The following is an 11,317-nucleotide window of genomic DNA, read 5'->3' on the forward strand; positions in this document are numbered from 1 at the left end:
CACACACACACACACACGGGCTGACAGCTCGTGTTCTGGTCATGAAATGTGCCCTCGTGGCTGCCAGACATGGATCAAAAGGCAAACCAGACATTTTTATTTATTCTTCTTTGTACTTTCCCCAAACCCTTCCTCCCACTACCCCATCCCCCCAAAATCCAAAAGCCAACTGCCATCCCCATGGCCTGCCTTGGTGGGGAGGGGATGGACTGTCCGGAACTACAAGGCCCGCCTCCTGGAAGAGAGAGTAGTCAGGTGCAGAGTGTGTGGGGAACTCAGCCTCTAGTCTGCCACGCTGATGACTCAGAAGCTAAATATAGCAAGCGATATAAACAGAGCCAGCCACAGAGCAAACACAGGGCCCCCAAGCCCGGGCTCTGGCTCTCACGCACACAGGCTCTCCACAGCCCCTCCCCCAGTCTCACTCTGCCCCTGGCACTGTCCTAGGTAAATCTCTCACTCTTGGAACAGAAGCTGGCTCCCTAGGGACCTTTCTCACTTTAGGGCAAATCTCTGGGGTCCCTGCCCAGGGCTGCCCCATCTAGAGCCTGAGCAACCTCATTAGCCATGGTCTGAGCTCCAGAAACCACTCACCAACAAGAAGAGAATCCCAAGGCATCAGGAAGCAGTCAGGGGCTCCCTGAACAAAGGATCCAGGCTTCTGGGCAGAGAAGCTGCTAGTTAATCAACCATGCAAACACCAACTCAGGTACAACTTCCAAGAGAGCTCCCCAAGAACTCTAAAGTCAGATCCAAGCAAAATCCTAAAGTCATCCTTTGACACATTTCCAAAAGTATTCAACTGTCCCTACCTTCATAGTTATTTGTATTAAAATTCTCAAAGGCCTTTCATATCAACTCTGCAAGGTAAGCACTGGAAACCAAGGCTTGGAGAGGTTAAACGATTTGCCCAAGTACATAGAACTTGTAAGTGGCAGGGCTGGGATTTTTGTTTTTTTTTTTTGAGTTGGAGTCTCACTCAGTCACCCAGACTGGAGTGCAGTGGCCGCTCCCGGCCACCGCAGCCTCGACCTGCTGGGCTCTGGCGATCCTTCCGCCTCAGCCTTCCAAGTAGCTGGAACTACAGGCGTGCACTACCATGCCCGGCTAATTTTTGATTTATTGTAGAGATGAGGTCTCGCCAAGTTGCCCAGGTGGATCTCGAACCCGTGGGCTCAGGCAATCCACTCACCTCAGCCTACCAAAGCACGGGATTACAGGCTGAGCCACTGAGCTGGGATTTTTAACCCACATCTGCCTACAAGTCTAGGATGCTTTCTGTGATATTACAACTAAAGATAATTTCAACTGTGTGGCTGAAAGTTTTCTCAGATTTCATTTTCCAAAAGGTCTAATTACTATTCAGGGAATTTCCAAACCCAACTTTTTTTGAATGGAGCCATTCCTGGTCCAAGGGAAAAAGTCATTTCCAACATGAATAATTCCAACCTTACTGTAGCTTTACTCACTCCACGGTCTACAGTAACTGCTTTTTTGGGGGGGAGGATTATTGGCTTCTTAACATTGTCCAGAAGTACCCCCACCAATTTCACAATGGGCCACTGGGACAGGAAACTTCCAAGGGGAGGGGACACCAGTTCCTGCCCCTTTTTAGCCCCAGGCTGAAGGAGACCATGGCATGGAAAATGGAAAGAAGCTGGGACTCAGACCTTCTGGCCAGGGCAGCCAGTGAGCTCAGTTAGGAAGCGAATCTTCACCTTGCTCTTTCATGCAGAAGCTGATGGACATGGAAGCACCACAGCATCACCTTCACAGACCCCAAGTCAGGGTGAGTCACAGTCAGTAGACCATAGGTGTTCCTGCTGCAGCTAGTCAGCTCACAGAGGAGGAAAGAGAGAATCTTTACTCCTGACCCAGCCAAAGGAAGGTGGATGCATGGTAAGATCTGGAAAGGTTTTCACCTCCGCTCCCTATGCTTCAAACTCTCTTGCTGATTTAGAAACCTAAACAGCCGACAGTAGTTCAACCTGTCTGATATTCAACCTCCGTTTCTTGCCTGAAGATCTTGAGGAACCACCCTGAACTAATCATTTGGGTAACTAGGCTAGTCCTCTACTTAGCAGGACTCCCTGGGAAACATGCTGAAAGGGCATATGGCCCACATAAGCTGACACCCAGAGGAGTCTTGAACCTGATGCATCTAAGGTCATGTTAATACACTCACTTTGGCATAATTCCATCCTACCCCATCATCACGTGTCCTCCCTCTGCTCCACATCTCCAAGGGAGAAGGTTCCTCTGGTGCAGAATAAAATAACTGAGATCTGTAAATAGGGACAAAACAGGGGAACTCAAACCCCTTCCTATAGGACTTGGACCCACAGCCACTCTCTGGTCCCAGGACACTGCCCCAGATATGCAGGGAAAGGAGGTGATCAGACCTACTCAAGCTCTTTCCTGCCTCTTGGATTCCCTCTCTCAGCTCTCTAAATTCAGCCCACAATGATGAGTAATAATTATCATTCTCTAAAGAAAAAATAGATAAGACCAAGGTCCACAACTTGAACAGCTTGGATGCTGATTTCTCAGGACAGGCAGGTGGAGGGAAATCCAGGAGAGACAGTTCTGTTCAGGGATCAGCCCGAAAGGTGGAGTGAAAAATGGATTGCAAACTAACAAGAACAAATGGGGAATGATCGGGATTATAAACACACAGAAGGAAACAAGCATTAAAGAACAGCTACTACGTACCCCGAACTTTCAGAGGTATTTTCTCACTTAATCATTACAGTAAAATTCGGTGACAATTTACAGAAGAGGAAATAGGTTCAGCAAAGTCAAGTGACTTCCCGAAGGCTAGTAGGTGGCAGAACTGGTGCTCAAACCTGGGCCTTAATCTTAAACCACTTCCTTTCCCAGTGCCTTGGTTTCTCTGCCTGCCAAAATGAGGGAAGGGAATAGGGAAAGAAGAAAAAGGATAAGAATGGAGGAGTAACAGTGGTACTTCCCAGATATGAAATATCAGACTATAGTTTATATAAGAATCAAGTTCAGAAAACGATTCACTTCTTAAAACCAGCTGCTAAACAGTCCCAGGAAAGCTAGTGCTCCACCTGCCTGAAGCCATCACCCCAGCTTTTCCCACAGGATGAGTCCTTGGTGAAGGTCTATGAGGAGCGTCTGTGGGGAGGAGGGGGTTAGAGGCAAGAGGACTCTAGGGAGACTTCTCCAAGGACAAGACAAAAGACCTGGTGCTTTGTCCTGGAAAATTTGGGAAAACCAGCTCCTTGAGCTAAAAGGCCTCACTGGCCAGCCTCTTGACACTGCAAGGTATGAGAAATAGATAGCTGGCAGGAAGACAGAGGCGCAGGACACTTGGGAGCCAGTGTGAAGTGAGTGCAGAGAAAGGATGACTCTCATGCAGCATTCCTCCGGTTTTCCCTCTCCCAACTGGGGTGCTCTGGCTGAGAGGATAGCACCTGTTTAGAACTGACTTGTGCCCTCAGAGAGGCAGCCCTGAACTGGGAGAAATGATGCCAACTAGCAGAAAGTAGGGCCAGACTTTGGGATAAGGGGCCTTTTTCTCCTGTTCAGGAGTGAGTCAGGAGGAAGGCCCCCAGGATTGTATCTGGGTCCTGTGCCAGGGCACAGCTGGGGAAGTGAGTCCTCCCAGCCTGTTCCCAAGCCCACAGGAACTCACCAGCAGATGGGTGTGTGTGTGGGGGTGGGTATTCTGGGAAACAACTGGTGAGAGAGATCAGATTGTTGTGAATGAAGCAAACTGCCTTCCAGTCCTCTAGACGAGTCTAGGAGAGCTGCAGCCACTGTTGTCCACCCATCCTCTCCAGTACCAGGACTGGAAGCTCTGAGCTGGGCTCAGCCATGGCCTGTACAACCAGGGTGGAATGAATGGGCAGGAAGGAGGCCAAGAGAGTGAAAACAAGAATCAGAGTGAGTCCACACATGGACTGAAGGGGAAACTCTAAGCCAAGTTTCCACCAAACAATCAAAAGAGGGAATAAGAGCCTGGAGCTTGGGCCTATTATCTAAGCATAGGATCGCCCTCCCTTCCTGATGGCTAAGGGACTAGGAGGCCGAACCAGGACAAGGTCTAGCCCCTAATTTCCCTCAGAATTCCTTGACAGAGGGCACTGACCATATCTGGCCTCCATGGCCTGTTCTCAGGAAACCCAAGGTCAATCCTTCTTCCCCTGGCGCTGACAATGGTTTGGCTCTTAAGTCAAACCTACTACTACCAATAACTCTCCTCCGGTCACCTAAAGTTATCTATCTAACTTCAGGGCCTGCCCGATTGCGGCCAAGTTATTTATTCTCTTGATTTCCTGACAGACACACACCCGCACAGGTACACACGCGCGTGCGTACACACACACATACACACACACACACACACACACACACACACACAGAGCCAGCTGGGCCAGGGACACAGTCCCAGAGGTAGGGAATGTGTTCATTTCCAGGTGGCATGCCTGTGCTTCAGCTGTGGTTATACTAGCACGGATCCAGCCTCAGGCTCCTCTCCCTGCCTTGGCAGCCATCCAGAAAGCCAGCCTGGGGAGGAAGGGTTAAGTGCCTGGGGGCCCAGCCCAGACAGCGGCTGCTGGAACAGGGCAGCCTCCAGTCCGTGGCACGGAGGGCTCCTCCAGCACGAGCCTGCCAGCCGCCGCCTTTGTTGATGGACTCTGCCACATGCTCGGCTGACACGCGATGCTCCGCCCTGGCGGGGCTGGTGCCAGGCTGACGGCCAAGCACCCGGCCGAGCGCCCGGCTGGCCGCCGGTCTGGGGAGACTCTCTGAGGTATACTCTGGAGTCCCAGGCCCGGGTTCCCAGACAGAGACAGTGAGGAGCAGCCTCCCCAGCTGGAAAGTGTCAGGTTTCAACCGGTTCCACCACTTTCCCCCACTCAGGCCCCATCCCTTGGCCTGGTTACCATTCCCACTGTTCCTCAGCCAGTTACCCCCCAACTGCCCAGTCTCACTGCAGCATACTGAAAATCTTCCCCTTAGGTCTGTGAGAGACAATCTCCCAACCCTGGCCACAAGAAGAGACAGTCTTTCAAGCAAGGCTGCAGAAAGCCACCCGTTCCCAGGGAGGGATTGTGGCATCTCTCCACAGTGCTCTTATGGTGCATAAGCTGAGAGTGGGCAGAGCTCAGAGATGAGGGCAAGATGCTCATCCTGTCAGGCCCATCCTGTCCATGGGAATCGCAACAGCCAAGGCCAAACTCTGGGACCATATCCTTGAGGTCGGGCAGAGACAGAGTTGCTGACAAGAGGAGAGAGGCAGGCCCTGGCCCCCCAGTCCCAGCAGACTCAACCCCTTCTCCCCTAAACCCCCATGCCTACTTGCTGCACATGTAGCCGGTGGAACTGGTCTGCAATGCACTGAAGCTTTCGGGCAATCTGTACCTCTGCTCGATGTTGCCACTGCCCTTCAGGGGGCTGCTCCCCAAAGGGCAAGCCTGCAGGGAAACTGGCAGGGAGAGGAAGCCGGTAGCCAGCATTGCCTGCAAAGACAGAGGACCCATATCTCAGCATTATCCACCACGGCTCCATCCTCCCAACACCTGTCCCACCGGGTCAAGACTTAGGGTCAAGGGCAAACCCTAGTACAGGAAGGGAGAAGAACCAGCCTGCCTTTAGCAGGGCACTCTGTCAAGCTTGGACAGCCTGCCTTGCCTGCTGCCCAAGTGTATAAAAGTTGATGTTGGGAAGACAGAAGGGAATGGGCCCAGTCTTCCCTTTCGTTCTCCATTAACTTGTCAGTGCCATGGAAAAGGACAGGGTGGTAATGTGGGTAGGTGAACATGCCAATCTTCTGTCCTTATTTATCAAGCTACACTTGACCACAATCAATTATTCATGTAGTAGCAGGTTGAAGGTCTCTGGAAAAGCACTGGAGTCAGTGCTCTGGGTTGAGCAAAGCAAGGGACAGAGAAAGAGAAAACCAAAGTATCTTCACTTTTTCAGCTCTGGGCAGTGGCACAAAAAGCGAGGGAAAGAAAACTCCAGAGAACCAGAGAACTGCCAAGTTCCTTTCTGGAGACAGCCCCAGGCAAGACCTCTCCACCGGAGCTCTACACTTACTGAGTGCTGGCATCAGAGCCGCCGCTAGGGGCGCCAGCCCACCCACCTCCTCGCTCCTCTCCTTCTTCCCCTCATGCCTGCCTCGTCCAACTTCTCAGACTCCCGCCAGATCTGCTTTGCCAGAAAGGCCTTAAGGGGCAGTTCCCTCTGGGAATAACTGCAGCATCTCCTCAATTTGCTTCGTCAGGCACGGCAAGATAGCCTCCGAACCTTTACCCTCCCTCCATAAGCTGTTGTGCTAAAAGAAGAAAACAGACTGTCTAACCCTGCCTTTTTGCCAGAGAAGGGCATATTTCTCATAAAACAAACTATTTAAGCCCACAAATGAAGGGATCTTGTCTGTTTTGCCCTTGCAGACATCCCCTCTGCTGGCACTGGGCCCAGGCAGGCCAACCTCTTTCTCTAGTTCCCCTTCCAAGCACAGAAAGTCCCAAGTGACAAGCGGGGGCCACCTTCTGTCTTCAGGAACTTTCCCTCCCAGAACCAGCTGGGTTTTTCCTTTCAGTGTCAACAGCGAGTCACAGATCCCCCAGCCTTCTCCAGTCACTTTATGGAAGGCAAATCACTGCCAGGACACAAAAGGCTGGGCAACTCAAGGGACACAGGATGTAGAAGGAGAGACTATGGACCCAAGGGTTCCTCCAGGAAGGGACAGAAGAGCAGAAAGAAGGGCAAGGCAATTTGCCCTTTTGGAGGCCTGAGGGGCACAGGTGAGGAACAATAATTGGCAGAGAGGCAGAGGGTCGAAAGTCGAGGAATCAACAGCACCTACTGATCAATTTGGGGAAGGAAATAGCAAAGGGCAGGTTTGGGGAGGGAAAGTCCCCTCTTTTCCCCCAATCTCTATGGGAGGAGTCTTGAGGCTAAGAGCACTCACCATAAAAGAGTCGCTGGGGTTCCTCGGTTACCCCACAAGGCAGCATGACACCCTGGCTCGGGGAGGCTGGACTGAGGGTCTGGGTGGCCTTGTCTTCCTGGCTGGTGTGTCGAAGGCCAGGACCACAGCAGTGGGTGAGAGGGAAGAGCTGAAGCCGGCTGAGGGGGCAGTCCAGTTGGCTCTGGGCAAAGAGATCTGCAGAGAGCAAGCTCCCAGACTGGGTCCCCGACTCCCCATCCTCTGGTTGGAACACATCATCCTCCAGCTCCTCCACACACTGAGATGGATCCATCTCCCCTGTTAGGGAGCAATGTAGGCATTTGGGATGCTGCCCCAGCCAGGCCATACCTGGAAGGACTTCCCTTCCCTTGTTTCTTCTCTGCTCCCCCTTCTTATTTGAGGGAGCCAGGCCACGTATGGATGGTAATAAAGCACTGCCAAGGGTGACACCCATTCCCCAAAGGTGGACTGTCTCAATGTTCAGGGACTCTCCATACCTCTTCCCTGGACCTGCCTAGAGCCACCCTTTTCCCTGATCTCTTCTTCTGACCTGGGCCCATTCAGCTCTGAGGTATGTGAGCAACAGCAGGGGTAGCATCAGCTGCCATAAGCATGCAGGGTACCTGGGCAAATGTAAACAAGACCACCCTCTGTAAGTTGCTGTGGGAGGGCAGAAGGGTACTGTGACTGGCTGGACACATAGTGTTCACAACACACACACACAGTCACCACCCTAAGGAGTAACCTCCAAGTTCTCATCTCAGTTTGAAAAACAAAAACAAAAACAAAACAAAACAGCAGCAAAAACAAAAGCCAGCAATCCTAGGCCAGCCAGGTTCCCTCCAAACCTCTAAGCCCCGCCCTGCTGCCCATCTACTCTAGTCTCCACCCCCTGCTTGCACAACACAACAAACAGGCTCGGCAGTGTGGTAAGAGTGTGTCCTGGGAGAGGGGATAAAGACCCAAGTGAGTCATTGCAGCTGCCCTCTCAGCTCTCCTTAGCAGAGTAGACCTATCTGCCCACCACAGGTTGGCCAAGAGGGTAGGTCTAGCGTCCCCTAGCTCAGTCTACTCATTGGTCTCCACGGTTTCAAATTCTGGTTCTCACAGCCTACCATCCTGCCAGCACTGAGCCTGAGATTGGTACAACCTGCCTCACAGAAGGAAGTGAAATTCAGCTCTTTCTCTCTGTGACCTCACTCATTGCCTATATGATTCAGGTTGTTGATATGAGTTTCTTGATGATAGAGAAGTTCCTCTTGCACCACCTGATGGCTCTTGGAAGTCTCAACTTGGAGCCACCCAGCATCTTGAGCTTCCAACTCAGTTCCCTACACACATACCAGGAACCCATTAGGGCCCTTGGGGCAGCCAGAAGTAGCAACCACCTGAATGGCTTAGGATACAGAAAGACAAAGTTCATCCTTGTCAGGCTCAAGTAGAGATCACGGGGAGTTGTCCTCAGTCTCTTGCCTTTGAAGAACAAGCCAAATGGTCTGTAGGTTAGTGAGGTCCTTAAAGGAATCTCAGTTAAATTCAGAAATCCCGTCTTTCCCAAATGCAAGCTTTCTCTCTCTGAGGTGTTTGCTTCATGCCTTCCTCCACCCTATCCAGTTCCTGAGCTATCTATGGTCCTGTCTCTGCTCTCTTCCCTGGACAGCGAGAAGATGCCTGCTAGGGTGGCAAAGCAGACACATGGTATTCTTTGGATAGTGTTTCCCAAAAAGGGGTAGGGGCGGCACTCCAGCTTATCAGCAACAGGAAACAAAGTTTCCTGATGAAAGGACCAAGGAGTGTCCTGCCAGTCACCTGGCAGGGGCTCCCCTCCTGCCCTCCAACCTCTTCTCTGCAGGCTAGCAATCCCAACCTAAGAAGGGGCCCTCCAAAGCCAATCACAAGCAGGAGTCATTGTCTTGGTTTTTCCTTTGAAGCCTATCACCTCCCCCTCCCCCTCCCAGTAAAGCCCCAAAGTTCAACCCTTGCCAGGACTGGACAGTGGGGGAGGTGCAGCCAGAAGGTGTGGCCCTGCAAACCCCAGGGAGCCCTCTCACGCTCCATAGGAACTGCAGGTGGCTCTTCTGGCCTGTCGGTGGGAGCCTCCGGAGGGGTGCTGGCCAAGGTCAAGTCTAAGCTGGGAAAGGATGAAGAGATCCTCTCTTCCCTTTCCCCTGAGCTGAAGGGGTGATGTCCAGAGGGGTAGGAGGATGGCACGTCCTGAGTACACGGCCAGGGAATGCTGTATTCCTAGCAAGGGGAACTAAAGACCGCAGGGTCCATCCCAGCCCTTGAGGACTGGAAGAGGGATGCTGAACTTAGACTCCTCCTCCTCTTAGGAGAAAGCAGTAGCCAGATACCCCGAATCTCGACAGTGACTTAAGCCCAGGAACACACACACACACCAGACCTGGGTGACTCCAGGAGAGAGTCTCGGCCTCCGAGTCGTGATGCCAGGGCTCCGCGCCAGGGTCCAGCGTGACGAGCACTCGGGGGCCTGACGCCCGGACTCGATTGGGAAGCAGGGGGAATGCCCAGCTGTTAAGGAAAGGAGTCTTCAGACTCCGCAGGGAGGCAGGATGCCCCACAACTCCCTGTACCCCAAACCCAGACCCAAAGGCCGGGCTGTTCTCGGGCGCCCGGGTCTGCTCAGCAGTGCACGCCAGGTCCCCTGCCCACCTGGACCCAACGCTTTAGAGTCCCACATGCTGCCCCCAAGCTCCCTCTTGGAGCAGCGCGCCCACATGTGGGTTCTGCACCCCGTTCCCTCACGCTGGCGCCCCAGGTCAGGGTCACGCCAGACGTCCGCAGCCCAAACCCCTCCCGGGCCCCCAAGCGCAGCGCGACTCCGCTCCCCACTTCCCCCAGGAGGTGCGATCCGACTCCGCCCGGCCCCCGGCCCGCCCGGGCGCTCACCGGGCTGCGGCGGGAGGCGGGAGGCGCAGGCAGGGGCGGCGGCGGCGGCGGGCGCGGGCCGGCGCGGGAGGAGCCACTCCGCACCGCGCGGTATTGTTTCCAAAATACGCCCGCTCGGGGCATCCCGCAAACAGCTGATGAGGCCCCGCCCCCTGCGCGTCAGGCCGAGGACCGTCCAATGGTGAGTGGAGCCCCAAGTCCCGGGCTGGGCGCCTGCCAGGGACGGTCACGAATGTACGAACCTTCCCAGGGAAATATTGCAAGGGGCCGAGCAAAATTCCGACTCCCGCCAGAAGCGCAGTTGCAGGGCCGTCGCCCGCGCGGCTTCTGTTCTTAACACGGGCTCTGAAAGCGCCAGAGAGTCCCTGAGTCCTCCCCATTAGGTGAGAGAGAGGGGGCGCCAAAGTAACTTTTGTCTGCTTTTTCTCGGGAATGGGCTGAATAATTGCTGCGCGCCCAGAAAGGAGACGGGGAGATTTTATAGGCGACCAGCGCGTCCGGTGGGGGCAAGGTGCAGGTTCCAGTGGAGTCGTAGCCTGATGGCAAAGCTCCCTCCCGCCTGCCTAGCGGTCAGAAGAAAACTCCAGCCCCAAATCTGTAGGCGTGTCTGGCGCTGTTACACATCCAAAGGGGCTTTCCGGTTCTCTTCTTGACTGCGCGTGAACAGCATCTGGCAGAGAGAGAAGAGCTCCAGAATGTAAGGGCAGCATGTGCAAGTTGACACATACCCCGTTTACGCAGCATCTAGAGATGGTGCTGGTGCTGCCAGGAGAGCAACAAGGGAGTCTATGGGCGACTTCCCAAACATTTACTGAACACCTACTTTGTGCCAGATACTGGGCTAAGTGCCAGAAACCTGGTGTCTGCCCCTCGGGGAGTTTACAGTCTAGTAGGAGAGGCAGACCTGAAAATAATAAAAAGTCGCATAAATTGTGTTCATTCCAGGGATAATGGTTACCGAGGGATGCAGAAAAACTCAGGATGCAAAGACTGGGGGAGACTTCAAGGTGATGGCTTTTGAGTTGAATGGGAAGTTTTTTTTCAATTAGGAAAACTAGACAGAACAGCCCAGGCCTACAGGCAGCAGAATAAAGTGCTGAACTGGAAACCCTGCCTGTCCAGGGAGTAGGGGCAGGTAGAACGGCACACTGAGATTGAGGAAGGGTGGTCATGGGCAGGTGGGTTCAGGTCAGATTACAGAGGTATCCCTGCAATGATGCCAGGCTGAGGAATCTATATTTTATGAAGAGGAGGCAGCAAAGATTTTATTGGACAGGAGTGACTTGACAAAACCTGAATTTTAGGAAAGATAAATGATGAGTTCAGAAATCAGTGAGAAGGAGTAGTCCCTGCAGCAGCCCAGTTGAGTGAAGATGGGGACCTGACCCACCAGGGGGCAGTGGGACTGGGCAGTGGGACTGAGCAGTACTTAGGTGGCCAAGCTGCTCTCCTGGGTTG

At 53.3% G+C, this 11,317-nt stretch overlaps 1 protein-coding gene across 1 annotated transcript in view; it reads right to left on the reverse strand.

The window, feature by feature from the left end:
- The window catches only part of BMF (Bcl2 modifying factor), a 17,299-nt gene extending 7,317 nt beyond the window's left edge, over positions 1 to 9,982 (reverse strand). The window contains 6 exon segments of the mRNA XM_021718491.1: positions 5,332 to 5,492; positions 6,950 to 7,246; positions 9,354 to 9,440; positions 9,443 to 9,481; positions 9,860 to 9,940; positions 9,943 to 9,982. Of these exon segments, the coding sequence (XP_021574166.1) occupies positions 5,332 to 5,492; positions 6,950 to 7,246; positions 9,354 to 9,440; positions 9,443 to 9,481; positions 9,860 to 9,940; positions 9,943 to 9,982 (705 nt within the window).
- Between the last annotated feature and the right edge of the window lie 1,335 nt (positions 9,983 to 11,317).

This window comes from Carlito syrichta, unplaced genomic scaffold (genome assembly GCF_000164805.1).
Source record: "Carlito syrichta isolate Samal-C Ts95f unplaced genomic scaffold, Tarsius_syrichta-2.0.1 Scaffold312225, whole genome shotgun sequence".
NCBI classification, from domain to species: Eukaryota; Metazoa; Chordata; class Mammalia; order Primates; family Tarsiidae; genus Carlito; species Carlito syrichta.